General features: G+C 39.1%; 1 protein-coding gene across 3 annotated transcripts in view; it reads left to right on the top strand.

Moving 5' to 3' along the window:
• MIPOL1 (mirror-image polydactyly 1) overlaps positions 1–24,921 on the top strand; it is a 365,306-nt gene that overhangs the window by 303,876 nt on the left and 36,509 nt on the right. For all 3 annotated transcript variants that reach the window (XM_075531536.1, XM_075531534.1, XM_075531535.1), the window contains one exon: positions 2,079–2,309. In XM_075531536.1, the coding sequence (XP_075387651.1) occupies positions 2,079–2,309 (231 nt within the window). The remainder of the gene's footprint in view (positions 1–2,078; positions 2,310–24,921) is intronic.

Genomic DNA, 24,921 nt, shown 5'->3' with positions numbered 1-24,921 from the left:
ATGTTCAGCCTTCATTCTGGTTTCAGTAATTCCTCTCAGTTACCTTGGCCTTGGTTACTCCCTACCAGTCCTCCCATCCCCTCCCTCTATATTTTTATTTTCATATTTTACACTGTCCACTGTCTCCCTTCACCCACATTTCTGTTGTTCATCCCCCTGGAGAGGTTGTATGTCCATCATTGTAGTAAATTCCCCCTTTCTCCCCCTTTTGCCCCCTAGCCCCCACTTCCCTCTAACCTAGGGTATCACTACTCTCATTATTGATTCTGAGGAGTTAATCTGTCCTGGTTTCTGTGTGTTGAGAGCTGTTATCTGTACCAGTGTACATGCTCTGGTCTAGCCAGATTGGAAAGATAGAACTGGGGTCATGATAGTGGAGTGTGTCGGGGGTGGGGGGTGGGGAGTATAAAGAACTAGAGAAATATTGTGTGACAAAAGGCGAAAAGTGAAACTGGCATCCAGCATTTGTTTTGCTGGAGGCTATTGAAGAGACAACACACAATCACAGCTGCAAGAGTGTTGTCACCAAGCTTCTTCCCTCAGAATTACCCTCAGCATCTAGCTTCAAGCTCTCCATAGTGCTGAATGGTGCCTGTGAGCACTATGTAGTAGTGTTTTACTTTTATGTGTTATTTGGCAAGATTTAGTAGCTTATTTTCATGGTATGAAAATGTTCGTAACTTTTTCTGATATAAATTAATAGTATTTTATGTTATTTTGGCTTTTGAAAGATTTTGTAGCTATGCTCTGCTTTTTGATAATAGGAAAACCTTGTATTCATATATAGAATAAACCACAATGGGGACACAATCATTGATACGCTCTAGACATATCCAAATATCTCATGGAAATTGGTTTATAGCACTTGACGGTTTAGAATTTGTGGATCACCTTGATCAGTTGGTGCAATATGGTTCATAGAGATAATTTCTTATATACCAGTTGGGTGAGTAACTTTCTGGGGTCTTGAAAGCTTGAAAGCAGCCATCTAAGATACAAGGTTGGGTGTCTAATATCCAGAGAAAAAGGAAAAGAAGAGAACCAAAGACTTGAGGAAGAAACTAGCCTAGAAGACAATCTATACAAACCCTGGCCTTACCTATCTTAAAACCAAAACCAGATGGTTGCCAACAACCACGACCAAACATTCCTGCGAAGACCGTAACAGAAGGTTCCATGTAGAATAGGAGTGCAGGTGGGGTGGGCACGTACAGAGAAAAGCTCGCTTAAAGAAGAAGAAAGAGAAGGAGGAGGAGGAGGAGGAGGAAGAAGACAAAGAAGAAGAAGAAGAACAACAACAACAACAAAGGCCAGACTTACTGGACCAATAGGGACCAGAGGAATCTGCAAGCTTAACTCCCTAGAATATCCTTTAAACTTGGAACTCATTACTTCAAAAGGTCTGTTCATCCACATGACTTAAAATAAATACTATCACCTGCCAGGAGGCACTCTGGTGGTGTAGTGGTTGAACATTGGGCTGGTAACCACAGGGTTAGCAGTTCAAAACTACCAGTGGCTCCATGGGAAAACGATGAAGCTTTCTGCTCCCATAAAAATAGTTTAAATTTCAGAAACCCACGGGCAGTTTTATCTTACCCTGTAGGGTCAGTATGAGGCAGCATCTAATTGGTGGTGAGTTTTGCCCTCCCTGCAGGTACTGTGGTCCTTTAATAAGTAATCATCCTAAAGAAACCAAACAGTAGACGTTAACCTGGGTCAAATATGAGAAGGTGAGCAAGGGCAGAGAAGCTAGCTTCATGGTGACAGAACAAGGATGGAAATCTGGAAATCATGAGTGTGCTGGCACTTGGTGAAAAAACTTAACTAAGATCACTGAGCGAGCTGTATCGAAATTTATAAATGAGAATGTTGTCAGCTGTGTAAACTTTCATCAAAAACGGATTTTTAAAAATAAGGATCATTATCAATGATAATTTTATGATTAAATTATTTTATTTAGCCATTTAATCATTTAAAAGTAGGTTATTTAATTCATTTTCAGAACAATTGAGATGATATCATTGCTGGGTCAGCTTCCATATTTTGTTTAAATTTGTTTGCTTGCATTTTCACAGCTTACACAAATCTTTATCCCAAGAAGAAAATCTGAAGGATCAGTTTAAGCATGCTCTCGGTACATATGAAGAAGCTTTGAGAAACCGAGAGCACATTGCGTCTATCACTCAGCAACAAAATGAAGCATTGGCTGCTCAGCTGCAGCAGGCTGCAGCCCAACAAGCAACCCTGGAGGTGCAGCTGCAGCAGGCCGCGGAGGCCACGCGAAGGGCCTCTGACAAAGTTCAGACGTGAGTACAGGATTTTGCATTATTTCAACATCAGAAAATAAAAGAAAGCAAAAGACACTCTTTCCACAGCCAAGAAGTATATCATTTCTTATCTGTGCTGAAGACAAAAGTAGCTTGGACCAAATGAACTTCCTGTCCATTTCATTACATATCATAATCATTCTTGGAATCAAAAGTTATTTTCTTAGGGGTCATTAGTTTGTAGAGCAGGCCATTTGACTGAATAACTGATCATCATTTCTTGAAGATCAGACCAGTTAGCAATCATTTTGTCCTCATACCTTAATAGGCAAAGTTATTCGCAAAGGAAAAAGTCAGTGGAGGGTGAAGAAAGCTGATGGTGCCCTGCTATCAAAAGATATAGCATCTGGGGTCCTAAAGGCTTGAAGGTAAACAAGCAGCTATTTAGCTCAGAAGAAACAAATCCCATATGGAAGAAGTGCACCATCCTTTGCAATCACGAGGTATTGAAGAGATCAGGCATCAGGCATCATCAGAACAAAAAAATAATATCATTAGTGAATGAGTGGGAGAGCGGAGTGGGGATCCACAGCCCCTCTGGAGGCAACTGGACATCCCCTATGGAAGAGTTGAAGGGAGGAGACGAGCCAGTCAGGGTGCAGTATCGCAACCATGAAACACAACTTTTTTCTAGGTCCTAAATGCTTCCTACTCCCCCACTATCATGATTCCAATTCTACCTTACAAATCTGGCTAGACCAGAGGATGTACATAGGTACAGATAGCAACTGGAAACATAGGGAATCCAGGACAGATGATCCCTTCAGGACCAGTGGTGTGAGTGGTGATACCAGGAGGGTGGAGGGAGGGTGGGGTAGAAAAGGGGAACTGATTACAAGGGTCTACATATAACCTCCTCCCTGGGGGGTAAAAGAGGGTGAAGGGAGACATGGGACAGGGTAAGATATGACAAAATAATAATTTATAAATTATCAAGGGTTCATGAAGTAGGGGGAGCGAGGAGGGAGGGAGAAAATGAGGAGCTGATGCCAGGGGCTTAAGTGGAGGGCAAATATTTTGAGGATGATGAGGGCAATGAATGTACAAATGTGCTTTACACAATTGATATATGGATGGATTGTGATATGAGATGTATGGGCCCCCAATAAAATGATTAAAAATAATACTTTTTATGAATTAAAGAAAAAGTCAGGGGATTATCACCTATAAGCATTCTGCTTCCTGGTGCTCTAGCTCAGAGTGCAAGTCTGTGACCTGCGATCCGGTATCCCAGGTGTTCTGAATCCAGCATGGGAGGGTTTTTGTGTAGGTGGTGGTTGTACCAGACTTTTCCCTGAAGTGTATGTAGTAGATCTGCTTATTGTGAGTGATATGGGCATCTTTTTTCCAATTCAACTAAAATTGCATTATCTGTCAACCTTATGACCACTAGGAGAATGTTAACAAGTAATTTACCAGACAGAGATGACATTTGTTCATTTGAACTTTGTAGTAGAATTGTCCGTGCCAGCTTTAGTATATTAGAACTTGTCATTTTAACTGAGCCTTTCTTTCTATTTTGTTAGCAAGATTACGTAATTCAAATATCACGTTAAATGTAATGAAATCATAGTTAAAAGGACCCATTGAATTTAATAGTTTTGGAATTACAGGTAATTTTAAGAAGAAAAATGTTAAGCTATAAGAGTGAGCCATCGTATCTTTAGTTCGGAGGAATAAATGTAAATTGAGTAGTTGACAATGGTGAATATAGATCAGTTATTCAAGAAGATGTCAAAGGGGAAGCCGACCCAATGGGACAAAATAGAAGTGCTCTAGGGATTCTGAAACTATAAATCTTTAGGGAGCAGACTGCCCCATCTCCTCCCCTGGAGCAGTTGGCGGGTTTGAACTGCTGGCCTTCCAGTCAGAAGTCTGATGCTGAACCCAGTGTGCAACAAGAACTCCATTTACATGCCTTTATCACCTCGACTTTCCAAAGGCTACGTTTTGCCTCAATGCTTTCTTTTTTGGACTTTTACTGTATGGAGTAAATAAATATTATATGAAGTCAATATGGCTTCAAAATTTCTTAATTTCCTGTATTTCTTATTTGAAAATTAATCATCCCCAATTTTTTAAACCAACATCCCTAAAATTACATTTTAATTAATAGCCCAATGTCAAACCCATCTGTAGTCCAGGAGCATTTGAAAATAGTTTCGTAATTATATATCTTAATCCTTACTACCATTCTCAGGAGCTCTGGTGGCACTGTCTGGTAACTATTAGATTTCTAACCCCAAGGCTAGTTGTTCAAAACCATTAACCGCTCCATGGAGGACAGATAAGCCTATTTGCTCCCATGAAGATTTACAGCCTCAGCAACCAATAAAGAGTCACTATGAGTCAAAATTAATTCAATGGCAATGGTACAATCATTAAAACTTTTGAGTTATGTAAACATTACATGTTGTGTGTGGTTGGGTTGCCTAGAGAAACTCATCTAGGTATTAAAAAAACATACAAACCAACCAACAAACAAATTCACTAACAGCGAGTCAATGCTGACTCCTAGTGACCCTTTAGAACAGAGTAGAACTGCCCCTGTGAACTTTTGAGACTGTATCTGTTCATGGGAGTAGAAAGCCCTGTCTTTCTGTTGTGATGCAGCTGGTGGTTTCGAACCACTGACCTTTTGGATCTGAACACACAATCCCTAGCCACCAGTGCTCTTCTGTGTACAAGAAAGCTTTATATCTAGAAGGCATCTCAGGCCAATCCAACTCAAGTCTCTAAGTCAATGCTATGAAAGGGTTACTTAGGATCCACCCTACTCCGGTGTTGCCTCAGTAACACAACAAAAGGAAAACACTGTTTCAGAACAGGGTCTTATTGCTAAGGATTGGAGTTAGGACTTTAGCATCACATTTCTAGGAACATAACTCGAGCTATAATACTTTCCATCTACTGACGTGCTTCTTGTCACCTGGATTGGTTTTCCATAGGATTTTAAAATACACTTTGTTATATTTATTATGATTCAGCTACACATAGTTGCATAAATTAAACGTAGTTAGAGTCAGACCTGTAAGGTTAGAAGCTATTTCAAAGATCTTTTAAGACAATTGCTCTATCTCAAATCAGTACCACACTGAACCTATTACAGATAACTGGATACACTAGATTAAAACTTTTATTAGGAAAAAAATTAACCACTACCTATGAATCTTTACTAATTAATATACTTTACTTATAATGAGTAGGCTTGGTGCCACAGTTTGGTAACTCATTGGTCTGCAAAGAGCTGTACGTCATCCTTCACCAATTAAGAGTTCATATGAAATTCTAATTGATAAATTATTATTTAACCCCTAGCCTTTGCTTCCTGCTAAATGATTTTGATAATATTATTGCTCTTTCCTCATAGGTTCCATTTTTATTCCACAAAACTGATTTTTAAATTGAAGAAAGTCACCACGTGGGTTCACTGTGGGTTAGAATTACGTTACTATGATTCAGATCTCTTCGCATACTGGGGTTATGCAGTGAGCACACCAGATCAAGAGATTTAGGGGAAGAAATTATTAACCTGTAAACATACGTTTAAGAAAATGTGTATCAACTGTTTAGAATTTTCTTTCCATACCTTTCAGGGGGAGAAATCTATTCTGTGAATTTTATATATGTTTTGCTAATTTATGATTAATATCAGTCCTTTTAGTTGATTTTAAAGCCGTAAATAGCCCTTTGAAATAAACAGGATCTTGTATTTTCTGAGTGGTACGGACATAAAAAGAGAAAAAAACTAATGTCTAACAAAGTGTTTACTGTCTCTTGACCCAATACTGATTTCCATGAAGAAGCTGCGGTTACAAAGGGGTTGGGAATTCTCAGCCTGCTTTCGGCTGGATGAGTAAGCACTGTCTGCAGGTCTCTTTGAGGTGTCCGAAGAGTCACCATCGTGTCACACAAGGGTTCTGAGCGCAAAACAAACACACTCTCCACAAACTCAGCTGCTTAATCTGTTTGAAGGCTGAACTAGACGATGGAGCAGATGACTCTGGTGCTGGGAAGGGGAACAGAGCATTTCCACAGGCTCGTGATTGAAAAAGAAAACCTGCTGTTGTCCTTCTTTCACATGCATACTATTCTCATCAAGGGTTTCCACTCAAATTTTGTAGTTTCAAAATTTGTAGCTCCAAAATCTTCTTTTAAGCCGAATGGATAAAAAATTGTACTAAAGTCTTCTTAAGCTTAATATATTTTTTGAAAACAGTGACATTTTAAATTTCATGGTTTTCATTATGAGTATTCTGCTTTGTTCCAGCTTTACTTGTGACTTTTTAAATTAATATTTTGGCAGTACCACAAGTTACAAAGCAACATTAGACATGTTTGAACGGTTTGTAAATACTTATTGTCTAGATTAAAGAATAAGTTTCTTAGTACCTCAATTCAGGCATGAGGCTTAAATCAGTTTTTAATACAATGTTTGTAGCTGGCATAGGATTATTAGTACTATTAATAATGGGAAAACTTAAAAACTTGTTTTTAGAAATTACCCTTCTGTGTCTGTTATTTAGAAGGCCAGTGAAATAAGTTATATTCCTCATTAAACAAAGAGTCCAAACATTAGTTTATTAGTGAGTTTATCTGCAAATGCCCTCACCACTCATCTGTTGTGTCACCTTCTAAATCTGGATCAGCTAGGTAGAACCTAGTCATTTGGATTCAGAAAACAGACTCAGATGATGCCTAAGCAAGCATTGTAAGAAAGGCAGCATCTAGCATGCTTAATTTCTGTTCTTGGATGCATCATATGCTTTTTAAAAATTTAATGTTGTGAATTTTTTAATCATAAACTATGTTCTTAAAATTACCTAACTAACACATTGACATACACAATACAAGTCATTTGATACTGCAACAAGTGTGTATTTTGTAGACAATTTCAAGGCCATTATCTTTGTTTACCGAATTGTTTTCTTATCCACTGAGTATATAAAGAGGTTTTGTTATTGCTACTTTATTGTTGTATGTCACCTAGTCAGTTCTCACCCACAGAGACACTCACTATAGGACAAAGTAGACCAGTCTCAAGGGTTTCCTAGGCAGAAATCTATATGGGAGCAGCCCATTATGTCTTCTGCTTGGTGAATTTGAGTCACTGACCATTCAGTTAACAACCATTTTACTCTCCTGGCTGTTTGAGTTTCTTTAGACCTTCTTTTATTAGGCATCTGAATACTTACACAAGGTTTGAATTGCTTAATGCCGCTGAGCTTTATATTTTTAAATGATAAATGTTATGTATATTCCCCACAATAGGGTGGGGGGGGCAATTATGACAAGAATCACACAAGACCCAATGACTGAGTTCATGGATATGGAAGAACATCAGGGTTGAGACAAGGTTCAGGATTAAGGAAATCGTCTGAATAGAGACAGTGTTAGAGGGAGATGGACGGTAACACTGTAATGGCAAAGCCACTGGGACACACATTTGATTAATTTTAAAATGTAATGAACATTGACTAACAACCACCACTCAAAGCTAAGAATTTGAGTAAATAACTTGACCTTTAGTGAATATCTCCCTTTGACTTAAGAAGAAACATAGCTCCAATTGTCTAGCTTCCTCCTTGCTTCCAGGAAAGGATTAATGTAGGATTATCAAGATTGAAGCCTAACCTAGAATATGAGAACTTCCAGTGGAGCAGAAGGATCCAAGCAAATGACACAAAGAGACTCTCCAAACGTAAAAGCCTGTATTTTCCTTGATAATGATCCACTCTCTTTTTTTCCCTCATTTTAAAAAAAAAATTGTAATCATTTTATTGGGGGTTCTTACAACTCTTATAAAAAATTTTTATTCATAACATGAACTTTTTAAAATCGCTTTATTAAGGGCTCATGCAACTCTTTTTTTAAAGTCTCTCGAATACATTATTTAGTCTCTGTACACATCACTTAATGACATCAGTTGCATTTCTCACAGTATGTCAACAGTCTCTTTTATTGTGTTCTCTGTTTCCCTGTCCAGTATCCTAGTTTCTTATCACAATCCATACATATATCAGTTATATAAAGCACATTTGTACATTCATCATTCTCAAAACATTTGCTCTCCACCTAAGCCCCTGGCATCAGGTCCTCATTTTTCCCCTCCCTCCCCACTTCCCCCTCACGAACCCTAGATAATTTATAAATTATTATTTTGTCACATCTTGCCCTGTCCAACGTCTCCCTTCACCCACTTTTCTGTTGTCCGTCCCCCAGGGAGGAGGTCACATGTAGATCGTTGAAATCGGTTCCCCCTTTCCAATTCACCCCCCCCCCCCCGGATTTCCTATGTTTCCAGGTCCTATCTGTACCAGTGTGCATCCTCTGATCTAGCCAGATCTAGCCAGACTTGCAAGGTCAGATTAGGATATGATAGGTGGGGAGGGGGAGGAAGCATTTAGGAACTAGAGGAAAGTTGTATTTTTCATCCTTGCAACATCGCACCCTGACTGGCTCATCTCCTCCCGGAGAACCTTCTGTAAGGGGATGTTCAGTGGCCTACAAATGGGCTTTGGGTCTCTACTTCCGCACTCCCTCCCTCATTCACTATGGTGAGATTTTTTTGTTCTGATGATGCCTGATAACTGATCCCTTAGGCACCTTGTGATCACACAGGCTGGTGTGCTTCTTCCATGTGGACTTTGTTGCTTCTGAGCTAGATGGCCACTTGTTTACCTTCAAGCCTTTAAGACTCTAGACGTTATGTCTTTTGATAGCTGGGCACCATCAGCTTTTTTCACCACATTTGCTTGTTCACCCGCTTTGTCTTCAGCGGTTGTGTTGGGAAGGTGAGCATCATAGAATGCCAATTTCATAGAAGAAAGTATTTGTGCATGGAGGGAGTACTTCAGTGGCAGCACGATGTCCTTCTGCTACCTTAATACTAAACCTATAAATATATGCACATCTATTTCCCCATCCTTATATACATATATTTGTCTTTATCTAGACCTCTATAAATGCCCTTTGCCTCCCAGTTCTTTCCTCTAGTTCCTTTTACTTTCCTCTGGTCCCACTATCATGCTCAGTCCCCACCTGGGTTTCAGTAATTCCTCTTGGTTACATTACCCTTGATCACGCCCTACCAGGCCTCCCACACCCTCCTGACCACTGATTTGGATCATCACTTGTTGTTCCCTTGTCCCTGAGTTTGTTAACACCACTACCTTTCCCCTGACCTCCCCCTCTCCCATGTCCCCCAAGAACTGTCAGTCCCGTTGTTTTCTCCTCCAGATTTTTCATCAAGTCTATCTTATGTAGACAGACCTGTGGAGATAATAACATCCACAAAAACAAGACAGAGCAAAACCAAGCAACACTATACAACAAAACAACAACAAACCAATGACATACACACAAAAAACACACAGCAAGAAAGAAAAGCTTGTAGTTAGTTCAAGGACTGTTTGTTGGCCTTTAGGAGTGTTTTCCAGTCCAGTCTGTTGGGGCACCATGCCCTGGCCCCAGAGTCCACCGTCAGCATTCCCTGGGGACCTCGCCGCTCCATCCCTTGCTGTTCTGTTTCACCCCCTTAATGTTTTGCCTCGGTGTGGAGGGATCAGATCGGGTGCAGTTACCACACTGGGTCTCCTGTATTGTCGCTTATAGGGCTAAGGGTCAGTGAGGAACATCATGTCTCATAGTCGGGCCAGCCATGTGGTCCTCTCTATGGACTGGCTGCTCTAATTGGGAACATCGTCCTCAAGGCCTGGTGGGCCAGGATGTGCTCCACTTTCTCCTCCTCCCCCTCCATCTGCTCCCGTGTGCTCTGGTCAGATATGTCCCTTTCCCAGAGCTGAAGGTTCATTGCCGTCCTTTGAAATAAATTCTCTGGGGGGAGGGGCAGGTGTCCACATGGTAGCTGGGATTGGGGTTGGCACCTCGACCTTTGCACTGGTTCCCTACTCCACACCGGCATGTTGCATTCACATCTCAGAGCACTGGGTTGAAGTCTGGTCCATCTGGTATATAAACAATACCCTCCCCTTGGGTGGGTTAGTGCTTTATTCCCCCGCGACCCATTTCTTTTTTATTATTATTTTTCCTTTCCCACCTCCTTTTTAGTTGTCAACCATGTGTATCCCTGTATTTGGAATGATCCACTATCTTTATGGAGTTCACCATAAAGAGTGTGAAAGTAGAAATTTAAAAGTTAAATCACAACAAAACGTCTTGCAGTTACTTTATGTCTTTATTTTAGAAGCTGCCTCCTCATAGGTGACCATGATCTCGATTAGTTTACAAGTTTTGCATCCTAGGATCGGTGAAACATATTTTAATTGCCATAAGTTGAGCAAAGAAAGGAAATGAACAAAAAAGAAAAATACTAGAGAGATCTCTGTTCCTATTTAAGACTAGATAATTTGCATTTTGAGGGGGGGTATTGTTGTTCCTCATTAATCTCAATGACTCCATGGATTACAGACAGAGGCAGCATTCCTATCATTTTAGAGAAATTATAGCATTGACTTACGATGATGCACCTTTTTTTTAGATCTTGACAGTGGTTTTTTGTTTGCTTATGTATTATTTGTTTGTTTCCTTATTTTTAAATGCACCAGGAGTTCTTCACTTCATAGCTATCCCAGTGTGATTTTACCATATTTATATACATACGGTAAATTCCTGAGTGTGGATATATGATCCAGTGAGTTACTTTTTCCTTGGTTTTGCTCTTAGCTCAAATCATAAGCCTTCCTACTATTTCACATACTTGACAGGCTCTGTAATTCTGGGTACTTCTGTGATGATAAAGGAACTGATCCATCATACCTGAGAATCATTTACAAGTAGCTAAATTAAGATTAATAAAGCATTTGAAATTCTGAATAAAAGATAATTAGTACACTAATTGCTAGCATACTTTACAATATTTTATCATAGGAAATGGGAGATTAAGCTTTTGAAGAAATCATGTTTAGAAATTTCATCATTTCTGTTTGGATAGTGCTCAACCAATTATACTTTCTAACTCACTCCAAACTTCCCCTTTTATCTATTCTAAAACACATAATTGCAAATACTTAACCTACACTTTTATATAAACCAACACCACGTTTTTATTGTCTGTGTGTTTAAATAAATTCTCACAATCCTCTGAAGTCAGGTGTGTGCACCTGCACAATTAACCTGACAGACAAGTAGTTAAAACTTCTTTGCTAGTTATAGATTTTAGTCTCAGAATTTAACTGGAAAACCTGAAGGAAGTATAAATGAAAATTTCACCTTCATTCTAAAATTTTGTATTTGATTTTTTTCCCCCCACTAGGTCAGAGATTTGTCCAAAGTGCATGTTAGATGTGTCCAATGTGCATGTTGTAGATGAACAGATACTTTACTTATTTCAGTGTGGTTTTGTCAGAGGGTGAAATTCTTGATGTCAAGCCTATCTAGATGTTTCTTCTTGGTCATCTGCAGTGAAAGTCAAGAGATCGTGTAGAGGCTAGACACAAATACAGCACCAGTTGAAGCATATTTCTTTGTCTTCTTTCTATGGTACTATTCTTTAACAGCAGAGCAAGGCAGGCTTTTTCTTCAGTTTTAAGCCTACAGGGAACTAATCCAATTAGTTGTCCTTAATTTAAAGATGGTGATCTTATTGTAGTTTGGGGGGGCGCGGTTGTCAAGTATTTCTGTAGGAAGACTGGCTAAAAGTGAAAAAGCAGAACTTCAGAAATAACGCTGGAATGGTTGTAACAGATTTAAAATTTAAATTGTGTTGCCTTTTTACTAGGAAAAGTAATACTTCTTGAAACATTATCATAATATATCTTTTCCCTTGGCTGAATACAAGAGTATAATAAAAGCATTCAAATATATATTATGTATCATTCTGTGGCCATTTGCCATCTAAAAAGTTACATAATAATAAAAACTTATCTAATATCTTGAAACATCCTATCCCTTAAATTGAACTAATCTTTTCTCGGAGCTGAGTTGTGTGTATTTCACATCCGTGTTCCAAGAAGTCCTCGGCTCTTCCGTGGAGCGCCTAGACTTTCCCAGAAGGATGGGAGGAGTGGGGTTCAAGAGCAAGAATGCATCTCTGTGTAATCACACCACAATGTGAGGTGACCCTCAGACACAGAACTGACCAGATACACATATGGGCTTCAGGAAAACTCTCTGATGCTCTTTTTTAACACAGCTGTGAGAAGAATGTGGCTAAGACCCAGTAGTCATTCTTGAGTAGAGCTGGCAAAAGAAACCATGAGGAGGAGAGAATTTAACACATGGGTGTAAGAAAGTTCGGGCTTCATTGATGCGATCTGAGGGGAATGCCTAATGACTGGAAGAATCAAACTTGGCAATGAGAACACAAAGCTCTTTTCATCAATTCAAATGCAGACTCTAAAGCTGCAGATGGTCACCTCCAGCCTTGGCTATTCAGTGTGGGGTTTTATAAAATGGTACTTTGGTGAATACTAATAGATCTAAACAAAGATTTAATAATATAAAGATGTGGTGTTCATTTTTAAATGAGTATACAGGTCAGTGTCTTAGAAAAGGATGAAAAGAGCACCTTTTATATATGGGTCTAAAGTCTTTTTGTTATTTTTTAACTTCAAAAACAAATGACATCTTTAATGTACAGAATGTGTTTCGTGGAGAACAGCTTAGGATGTGAGGAAGAGGCCAAATTCGGAGTTTATACTGATGCTTCTGGGTTTCCTTACTCCTTGCTGAAGATTGTCAAATGACAGTGCTTGTTAATGCCATCCTTGAATATGTTCTCGAAGCTCACTTGATAGATTAAATTTATCTTGCTATTCATAAGGAGAAATTTAGCTAATTCAACACTTAAGATGAAAGCATTTTTGTCTTCATTAGAATTTTCTTTAGCGAAAGCAAAGAAATATTGCTTATTAGAATGGAATCCTTTGAACATTTATCCAGATTTGAAGTTACGCTTTTACTATTTGTGTTTCATCTTCTAAGCTTTTAGAAATTTATAATAATTGTTTATATGTTAAAAGATAACTTAGCAGGTTAACATTTGATAGTCTGTAAAATTCTGGACCTAAACCCAAATAAATGAAGACTTACTATTCAACATAAACTTTTGCCATGCATTCAGATATGAACTTAAAAAAATTAATGTACATTCTCTGTTTCTACTATTTGTGATGAAAATATAATGGATGAATCTGTATTCCTAATATTTTTATCCAGTTAGTAATTTTAACATACAAAGAATTTAAATGCTGGAATTAAAAGGCAAAGAAGCAATGTAGTGTCTAGGAGAAGTCTTCATAAACTAACATCCTTGACTGTCATTACCTAGTGTGTGCAAGTCATAAAAGTGCTCATTCTCAGATTTTTCATCTGAAATATGAAGTTAATACCACTTGCTCTACCTATGTCAAAACATTGCCCTGGGGCAAAAAACGATACATGGGCATAAAAGTGTTTTCGGAAGTGTGCTCTATAAAAAAAAATTGACTGAAGAATATACATCTTAACAATAAAAATGATCGCATCTTTGGAGCCCGAAATTGTAAGTACAAAAAGGATCTGGCGAGGCTCCCTGAATGTCCCCTAACTTGGTAAGAGGCACAGAGGACCATCATCGGCTCGAGCCCAAGGTCAAGTCCTCTGATGCAGAGGTCAGACAGTCTCTCGAGGTTTTGTTTTGTGTGTTTGTCTTACCAGTCCTGACTTCGGCCTTCGCTCCTATGGCACTCTCTACTTCTCTGCTGGGTTCAGTAATTCATTGCAACAGTCACACAGCTCTCAGAAGCACGACTCACGATTATGATCTTTGTTAGGGAAGGAGCAGGTTACAGTTCAGCACCAGAAACATATAGTATGCAGTTCTTCAGTCAGGATAGCCTCTTCTCAGGCCGCCCTCTCTCTGAATTGTGACCCCTCAGCTCCATATAAAGATCCTCGTACCACAGTAACGGAAAATAATATTTTAGCCTGAGGCATATTATATGCGCCATGTAACTTTGGGAAAAAAGAATCTTCATGTAGATCCAGGGCACTGGAGATAAAGAGGATTGATTCTCATGCATTCTAGGCGTTGTTGTTGCGTGACATCCAGTCTATTCCAGCCCACAGTGACCTTATGCACAGCAGAATGGAACACTGCCTCGTCCTGCATCAGGCCCGCACTGTTTCCTGTGCTTGAGTCCATTGTTGCAACTAGTTTGTCGGTCCATCTCTTTGAGGACCTTCCTCTTTTTCACTACCTGTCTACTTTACCTAACATGGTGTCCTTCTCCAGAGACGGATCTCTCCTGATGGCATGCCTGTGTGAGTCTGGGTACTTTAGAGAAACAAATCCACAGAAAGTCATGTCTGAGAGAGTTTTATATAAAGGGTAAGTGCCTATTAAGAAAACATCCCAACTCAGTGCTGCCCAAGCACACGAGTCCAACATTAACCCATATGTCTGACACCAATCCACAAAGTCCTCCTCCATCTCACAAAACACCTGCAATGATGCCGACTGCAGGAGGAAGCCAAATCAGTGAGCGTGTAAGCATCTCAGCACTGGCAGGGGTCTCCACATGGCTGCTCCAGCACCCAGGGCTGCATCGAAGTTGGTCCATGCAGCTTCTCCTCAGGGATGCCATGCAGGAAGTGAGCTTTGCCAGCTGAAGCAGGGAACTGGCTAAGGCAGCTGCACCCTGGTCCGAACATCAGAAAACAAGAGGACCAAGAACTAGAAAGGTGAGACTCACGGACCCATGTATCCCTCTGCCCTTCAATTAACCCCACATATGTTTATCAGCCAAGTTGGCACAATAAACTAACTACCTCAATGCCCAAAGTGCATAAGATGAAGCTTTCCCATTCTTTTTTTTTTTAAACAATTTATTAGGGGCTCATACAACTCTTATCACAGTTCATACATATACATACATCAATTGTATAAAGCACATCTGTACAGTCTTTGCCCTAATCATTTTTTTCTCCTCTTTTCTTTTTTTACATATTATTAGGGACTCATACAACTCTTATCACCATCCATATATATACATACATCAATTGTATAAAGCACATCCATATTCCCTGCCCCAATCATTCTCAAAGCATTTGATCTCCACTTAAGCCCTTTGCATCAGGGCCTCTTTTTTTTCCCCTCCCTCCCCTTTCCCCCCTCCCTCATGTGCCCTTGGTAATTTATACATCGTTATTTTGTCATATCTTGCCCTATCCAGAGTCTCGCTCCCCACCCCCCTTCTCTGCTGTCTCTCTCCCAGGGAAGAGGTCACATGTGGATCCTTGTAATCAGTTCCCCCTTTCCAACCCACTCACCCTCCACTCTGCCAGCATCGTCCCTCACACCCTTGGTCCTGAAGGTATCATCCACCCTGGATTCCCTGTACCTCCAGCCCTCATATGTACCAGTGTACAGCCTCTGTCCTATCCAGGCCTGCAAGGTAGAATTCGGATCATGGTAGTTGGGGGGAGGAAGCATCCAGGATCTGGGGGAAAGCTGTGTTCTTCATCGGTACTACCTCGCACCCTAATTAACCCATCTCCTCTCCTAAACGCCTCTATGAGGGGATCTCCATTGGCCAACACTTGGGCCTTGTGTCTCCACTCTGCACTTCCCCCTTCATTTAATATGGCATATATATATACATATACATATACACATATATACACATACATACACACACTTATATCGTTGTTGGTTTTTTTTTTTTGCATGATGCCTTATACCTGGTCCCTTGGCACCTCGTGATCGCACTGGCCGGTGTGCTTCTTCCATGTGGGTTTTTTTGCTTCTGAGCTAGATGGCCGCTTGTTCACCTTCAAGCCTTTAAGACCCCAGACACTATCTCTTTTGATAGCCGGGCACCATCAGCTTTCTTCACCACATTTGCTTATGCACCCATTTGTCTTCAGAGATCCTATCATGGAGGTGTGCAGTCAATGATATGATTTTTTGTTCTTTGATGCCTGGTAACTGATCCCTTTGGGACCACTCAATCACACAGGCTGGTGTGTTCTTCCATGTGGACTTTGTTGCTTCTGAGCTAGATGGCCGCTTGTTTATCTTCAAGCCTTTAAGACCCCAGTCACTATCTCTTTTGATAGCCGGGCACCATCAGCTTTCTTCACCACATTTACTTGTTCACCCACTTTGGCTCCAGCAGTTGTGTCGGGAGAGTGTGCATCATAGAGTTCCAATTTAATAAAAGAAGGTATTCATGCATTGAGGGAGTGTTTGAATAGAGGTCCAAGGTCCTTCCGCCACCTTAATACTTGACCTATAAATATAGACACATAGATCTATTTCCCCATCCTCCTATATATATTTGCATGTACATGTATTTATCTAGACCTCCAAGAATGCCCTTTGACCCCTAGCTCCTTCCTCCATCTCCCTTGACTTTCCTCCTGCCCTACTACCATGCTTCGTCGCCACCTGGGCTAGAGTATACCTCTTCTCTAAGCAACCTTACCCTTGATCATTTCCCACCAGGCCTGCCACTCCCCCCTCTCTACCATTTGGGGTCCCATGTTTTTCCCTTGTCCCTGTGTTTCTTAACACCACTTCATTACTCCCCCTTCCCCCCCACCCCAAGTCCCCCTGGAACTGTCGGTCCCGTTGTTTTTCCTCCAGATAGTTCATCCAGCCTGTCCTATTCAGACAGACCTGTGGAGACACTAACATGCACGAAAACAAGATAGGAAAACAAAGCAACAATATGCAACCAGACAACAAAACAAGAAAAACAAACCACTGACAAAGAACTGAACAAAACAGTTCACAAGAGAAAAGCTTGTAGTTAGTTCAGGGATCGTTTGCTGGCCCTTAGGAGTGTTTTCCAGTCCAGTCTGTTGGGGCACCACGCCCTGGCCCCAAAGTCCACTTTCAGCATTCCCTGGGGACCTTGCCACTCCATTCCCTTGCTGTTCCGCTGCACTCCCCCAGTGATTTGCCTCGGTGTGGTGGGATCGGGTCAGGTGCAATTTCCACACTGTCTCCGGTGCAGTCCCCTGTATCGCCCTTCGTCACTGATTGGCATCATTTCTCATAGTGGGGCCAGCCATGTTGTTCTCTCTGTGGACTGGCTGCTCTACTCAGGAACATCATCCTCATGGCCTAGTGGGCCAGGCTGTGCTCTACACTCTCCTCCTGCCCCTTCATCTGCTCCCGTGTGCTCTGATCAGATATGTTCATCTCCCGGAGCTGCAGAGTCAATGTCGTCCTTTGGAACAAATTCTTTTTGGGGGAGGGGCAGGGCTTTCCCATTCTTACCTCTAAGAAGAACTCTGACTGTAATTCTTCCAAGACAGATCAGTTTGTCCTTTAAGCAGCCTGTCGTGCTTTCTCCTTTTTTTCCAATATTCTTCTCCAGCATCACAATTCAAATGCATTGATTCATCTTCAATCCTTACCCAATGTCCAACTTTCACAGGCATAGAGGCAAGGAAAATGCCCTGGCTTGGAGTAGGTGCACCTTAGCCCTCAAAGTAGCAGCCTGACTGTGCAATAGTCTGAACAGGTCTGGTGCAGCAGATTTACCCAATGCAGCTTATCTTTTGATCTCTTGACTGCTACTTCTCTGAGCATTGATTGTGGATTCAAGCAAGACAAAATCCTTGACAACTCAACCCTTCAACCATTTATCACAAGGTCCAGTTGTGAGGATTTGGGTCTTCTGTACGTCGAGTTGTAGTCTATCCTGGAGGCCACAATCCTTGATCTTCATTAGCAAGGACTTAAAGGCTTCCTCGCTTTAGGCAAGCAAGGTCGTGTCATTTACATAGGACAGCATTCGAGTATTCTTTACTTTCAGCAATGATCCATCTAAACACGGGCAATGATAATCCTCATTCCATGTCCTCTTTTGAATCCATCTTAAATTTCTGGCCATTTTCTGATGATGCTTTTCTGCAACTATGTTGGAATTGCCTACAGCAGAACTTTACTTATGCATAATGCTAACGATATTGTTCAATCATTTTCATATTCTGTTGGGTCACCTTTGGGGGGAATGAGCACAAATATGCATCTTTGACTGTCAGTTAACTGGGTAGCTGTCTTCAAAATGTATGCGAATAGGTGAGTGAATGCATCTCAGTTGGATCAGGTGCGCCTTAGTCCTCAATTTAGCAGCCTTGCTTTTCAATACTCCACACAGGTCTTGTGCAGCCGATTTTTTTTTTTCAGTCAGTGTCTTCAGTGCAGCTTGGACTTCTTCCTATCAGTTCTTGATCATATATGCTCACTGAATGGATGAACACCAACCAACCCTTTCTGTTGCTGTGACAGTATAATCCTTCCTTCTTTCCATGATACTCCTTGTGTCATTCCATAGCTTGCCCGCAGACGCCTTCAGCATGGCAAGGTCTGAATTTCTGCGTCAGGTCTTTCAGCCTGAGAAATGTCAGGTGTGTTCTTCCCTTTTGATTCTCTAACATCCACCTTTCATTACCATCCGTGGTCTTCTGAAGCAAGCCCCGGAAATCTGATCTTTGACGTCATTCTGTCCTCAGTTCACGTTGGCTACTCTACGTTGAAGAGCAGGTTTTAAGACTTTTCTGACATGCATTTTGGTCTTTCCTGTCTTTTCAATTACCTTTTGCTTCCTTTGTGTGTGACATCCTTGAAGCCATTTCACAACTCATCTCAATTATTAGTATTCCATGTGCCAAGTCTGTGCTTGAGATGTCTTCTGAGTTCAAGTGGGATGTTCTCAGGGTGTACTTTGGCTTTCGTAGTATTGCTTCAATTTTCATTTGCGTCATCACGAACTTGCATTTGCTATTTCCTCAGTTGGTCCCTTTTCTTCTTACTAATGATATTGAGCTCCATCATTGCTTTCCATAGATAGCTCAATTGATTCCGGGATATAAAACCCAGAGCTACCACCATCAAGTCAATTCTGACTCATTGTGCCCAACAGAGCAGAGTAAATCTCCTCCATAGGATCCTGAGACTAAATCTTCCTCAAGCTGACAGATCTCCTGTGCAGCAACTGGCAGGCCGACTTTAGTCCCAAATCTCCCTATCTCCCTGGGTGTAGCAGACAATGGGGACTTAACCCATTATATCTCTAGGGGTCTTTTCTATCATCATCCCTTCTGTTGTTTATATATATTTACAATGAATAACTTGTTTGTCTTGCAAAATTCTGTTGTTATCTTGGTGTGATTTCTATCACCAAGTCCCACCAAAGTCCAGTTCACTTTTGTTTGTTTGTTTCCAACATGACATTCGTCAATCCAAATAGTTTGTAAATACTAATCTACCATATACCAAATTATCTAGAGGATTTATGATCTCAAGTGGTGATCCTTAGAAATGGTGACTTTTATTGTCAAATGCCTTCAAACAATATTTATAGAATTATCATTACAATTTTACTGTAAACATATTTAACCCAAATATCTGTGCTTATTTAATCATAATAGACCCAAACCACTCAGTCTTTTATCAAAATTTATCTTTCAAAGAAATTGATTAAGAGCTTTGCCTTCAAGACTTTATCAAGATTAGACTAGATATTGATCCTTTTAAAAAAACTAATATTTTGTTTACCATTTTGTTTGTTTGTTTGCCTTAACTCTTTTTTTGCAGTTATTCTTTATTTAGATTACTAAGTTTCTTTTATACCCCCTTGAATTTTATACCCTAAAGGAGAACTTCATTTACCTCATCCTAGTCTTGGCCCTGAATACTGTACAAGCGGGTTTTAAAAAGTCACTGCTGGAGGGAAAAATAGCAAGACCAGCACTAGTTATCCTTATTCAAAATATATTAAAATCAATACTCGTTATTGCTAGCGCTTCATTTCTCACAACCTCCCCTAAGACACTATTAATCTAATTACCATCTCTATAGATTTACCTACACTGGGTTTCATATCAAGAGAAGGCATACCCCCAAAACGGCGAAATAAAACAGAGAAAAACCTCAATCCAAAAGAAAGAAAATAATAAAAACTAGAACAATTTTTAAATGGGTCAAAAGAGAGAACAAATAATAAGGTGTTAAATTTGAACCTAACTATGTCTGCATTAATCACCTTTCCAGTGGACTTTGATACAAGGCTGTTCACATCCCTGGTCAATAGTCAGAGGGAATTCAGTTAAATCCCTGTGAGGACTCTGCCAGTGGAACTGGGCCTTCCACTGTCATCCATTGCCTTCTGCAGACTGGGTGCTCAGAATGTAAACTCTAATAAGGCTCCTTCTGCAAGTCTTGTGTGCTCGTTATTTACAAGTCTTGAATCACACAGCCTGGTGTGCTTCTTCTATGTGGATTTAGCTGACAGCTCACTTACGTGAATGCTTACTTAAGACAAGCCTTTAAGACCCCAGAGGCTATTCTTTCTGATAGGTAGACACCATCTGATTTCTTCACTACACTTTAATATAGCACCCACATCTTCAGTGATCTCTTCATGAGGGCAAGTCAAGAGTAGGGCCACATCATTAGAACTATTGTTCTTAGATTAGAGCTTTGGGTAATTGTGATCTCAAAATCCATAGGATGATATTTTGAATTTTTAAAAAAGTCATATTATGGATTTGAACAATTCTGAGTTTTCCATTCCTTGGAATTGGACTAGATTTTTGGGGTTATGAATTAAATCTGTTCTTAAGGTGTGTATTTAAGTTACATTTATATGTAAGTCCAAGCAGCTGCATACAATTAGTTCAAGAAATGCCTCATTGCCTTTTCAGTGATTTTAAACCTTCACGCAATGTAAGTAAAGGCGAGTGTGATGAGGAGCGTGCTGAGTAGGGCTTGGTTGAGTCATTTCAAAGTGAGCGAAGGTTTCCGTCATATGAAAGGACAAGTACCAGTTGTCCATAAGTTGGACGTTCATAACCCGAGAACTTACTATCCTGACAAAGCCTGCCACTCTTGAATTCCTGTTTCTCACCTCATTGCTGGCATCCACACCAGTGGGTGTTATGAGCGGGGCTGTTAACCACAAGGTCAGTAGTTTGAAACCACCAGCAACTCCTCGGGGAAAAGACAAGACTTTCCATTCCTGTAACTAAGTATAGCCTTGAAAACGCACGGGGCCAGTTCTACCTTGGCCTGGCCAGTTGGGTTGCTAGTGGTCGGCATGGACTTGATGGCAAGGAGGTGGTGCTTGTCATTTTAATTATCTTTCTCAATGGTCAGTTGCCAGATCTATCAATAGGAGGATCCTGATTGTATTCTAGACCTAAATAAGTTTTAGAATATATAGTTTCATGAATGAAAGATAAACCAGATAGAGAAAATGACTGTAATGATGCCAAATTAATAAGTAGAATATTACCTTTCCTTGGTAGACCTGAGGCTTAGGCTGAAGTTTGAAGTTGTATTGATATATTATCCCTACTGGTCTCCCAAAGGATATTCCCGGTCTTTCGAATTAAACTTGAATAAAGTTGATTTGTATTCCCTGTAAATCAAAATTTGAAATGTTGACATTAGAAAATTTCATTCAGTGCTAATTACATATGACTTTTGAAAGTTAGGAAGGAATGAATCCTACATTTTAAAGTGTAGTATTACTCTAAAGCCCTCTGAAAACAATAGTGAGTAGCTTAATAAGACATCTTAATAAAACACCTTAATAAAACTAACCAGTTTTTCTTGCTTGCTGCATTTCACTTGGCAGTATGAAAACCAATGATTCATTTTCTCCATCATTAATTGAAATTTTACTGGGTTTAAATTGATTAAAAAAAATCATAGTAATGGTAGAGCAATGTTTCCCAACTTTTCTTGAGTTTTGAGCTCTTAAATCATAATAATATATGTTCAAAGTAGTGTTTAAAACATCCTTTTATAATGATATCAAATAAAGATATTTTTATTTTATTTCACTTTATTTGATATACTAATATTCTTTCAAAACAATCTTTAATATTCATAATCTATAATACTATGTGACATTTGATTTCTTTCAGCTCTGTGAGAAAAGGCATAGATAAATTTTATAATAGTTAAATTTATAACTTTTATTTAGGAGCTGACTATGTATCAGAAAGCAGAGTAAAATTTATAACATAAGGCATAAATACCTGCTGTATAATGATATTCAGGGTTCTTATTGTTTTACCTTAAAAATGAAATAATAGAAGCTTCTATTTCCTAGTATATTTAACTTTGATTTTTAAGCCATAGTTACTTAATAGACAAGGTGAGATGCTTCATCAAATAAATACAATTTATGAACTTGAGGCGGATTTATAGAACTATTCTCAAGTCCCTTAATAATTTATGTATTACTATCAATGCACCTTTTGCTTTCTCAAATGGTTTGTTTTAATATCAATGCACTTTATTGCTTTCTCTAAGGCTTCCGTTGTCAATAGTGGAAGAAACTAAACAATATATAACAGAGTGAAAGTAACAGTGTTCAGAATAAGCATGTTGACCGGTTATGTTCAGCTCAATGGTAAATCAACCGGAGAACTAACACATGAGCACACTCCACTGAACTTCCTTTAGGCTCAGCTTTTCTCTTTCATAAAGACGTGAAGTCCGACTATGTCCTATTTTAAAAGGGGGAAAAAAAGTATTTAATAACTCAATCTTTGGTTTCAAAATTTTAACTCAAAACAGACATCATTACCGTTTTTAACTATGTGATCCCCTATGTGCTTTTAAATTGTAGTTTTGTAAAACATTTTTACCCTTGGTCAATTTAAACATTTTATGTTGCTAAATAAGTTTTATTACTTTCTCAAAAATATATTTGAAGGACGTTATTGCTTATTTAACAAAAAACAAACCTACAAATGTGTAATAAAGCCAAATAAGTTACTTGGATTAATTAAATTATGATAAAAGTTATTGAGAGGTTGGAATCTTTTGCTAGGAAAGTTGTGTCTTGTGTCATATTAAACATGTATTAAAGACTTCTTAGTGTCTTAAATTTTATAAAATATATCTGGGAAGTATAATAGTTTATTATAGAATAACTAACTGACTATATGCCTTAAAGTGCTAAGTAAATAGATTTTTCATCTTGGATAAAGTGAGCATTTGCAAGACCTACTTTGTTATGGACTTACTAAATATTAGTCTTTGCTAGTCCAGCTTACACCTTTACCTTTCCTGTGCCAACATTCTGATTTTGGTCTGAAGTATTTCGCACGTTTCTGTTATATGATAGTAGCCCGAGAGCTAGTTTTTCTAGTTTACTGACTATGCTTCATATATTCTGTAATTGATAAATCAATAAAACCATGTTGTAATATACAAACTTTCATCTCTATGAAGTAGTTATAAGCAAACTGTCAGTGAACACATGGGTCAAAAATAAATGTGTCGGATTATATTGACTCTGAAAACATTTGACTTACATAGAATACATCATTTTGTGTGTAGTAGGAATTGTGTATTGTTCATAATCTTTTGAATTATGAATACAGTGAATAGTAAAGCAATAATAATGTTTATATGCCAGGAATACATTTTTTAATGAATTATTCTGAAGAGCTACATGTTTGCATTATCTTTGAGCAAATTAATAGATATGAAACATTTCTTATTGAATAGTGAAACTGGGTTCTGTTGATGCAATTTTTATCTTTGGTGATTGAGCTTTATATTGGTTACATACATTTTTCCATATTATATTTTGTTAGCAAATTTCTGTAAAATGTTTAAAATATTTTAATTAGGTAACAGTTTAAACTGAATAAGCTATATTTATTAAGTAAATGTGTTTATAAGAAAACAAGTTAAACAGTCGATTTTGTTCCTTATTAAAATTTGACCAAGTCTTCAATAACTAACCCATTATTCTTTAATGAGGCCCTACTTCCTTGGTGAAACTGCATTGATACTGTTTTCCTGATTATATGTCTTTGGCAAACGTTCCATTTTTGCATACAACTTTCCTCTAGTTCTTAAATGTTTCCTCCCCCCCCCCACTACCATGATCCCAATTCTACCTTAAAAATCTGGCTAGACCAGAGCATGCACACTGGTACAGATAGAAACTAGAAACACAGGGAATCCAGGGCAGATGAACCCTTCAGGACCAGTGGTGAGAGTGGCGATAATGGAAGGGTGGAGGGAAGGTGGGTTAGAAACGAGAAACAGATCAGATAGATCTGTAGATCCTTGGGGGGTGGCCAACAGAAAAGTGGTTGAAGGGAGACATCAGTCAGTGTAAGACATGAAAAGATAATAACAATTTACAAATTATCAAGGGCTCATAAGGGTTGCGTCGGGAGTGAGAGGAAAAAATGAGGAGCTGATACCAAGGGCTCAGGTAGAAAGCACATGTTTTGAGAATGATGAGGGCAACAAATGTACAAATGTGCTTGACACAATAGATGGATTGTGATAAGAGTTATATGAGCCCCCAATTAAATGATCTTTTTAAGTTCCATTTTTGATTACTAGCAAGTAGTTGACCACTGAAAATTAAGTTATATGAGGAGACTTCAAAAAGTTCATGAAAAATTTTCAGCATCTTTTAATTCTGTTTTTCAAACTTTTTGCATTCCCTTTGTATTTATCATTGGTCAATCAAGATATCCTTGCTCTTGTGAACTGGAGACTGTAAGCATAAATAACTATACCAATACATTTATTTTATTCTAAATTTAAAACACAGAAAATTTCTAATAATGGAACAGGTAAGATTATTAC

The sequence above is a fragment of the Tenrec ecaudatus genome, chromosome 14 (genome assembly GCF_050624435.1).
Source record: "Tenrec ecaudatus isolate mTenEca1 chromosome 14, mTenEca1.hap1, whole genome shotgun sequence".
NCBI lineage: Eukaryota > Metazoa > Chordata > Mammalia > Afrosoricida > Tenrecidae > Tenrec > Tenrec ecaudatus.
The sequence above is the reverse complement of the archived record's forward strand: the minus strand, read 5'-3'. Positions and strand labels throughout refer to the sequence as shown.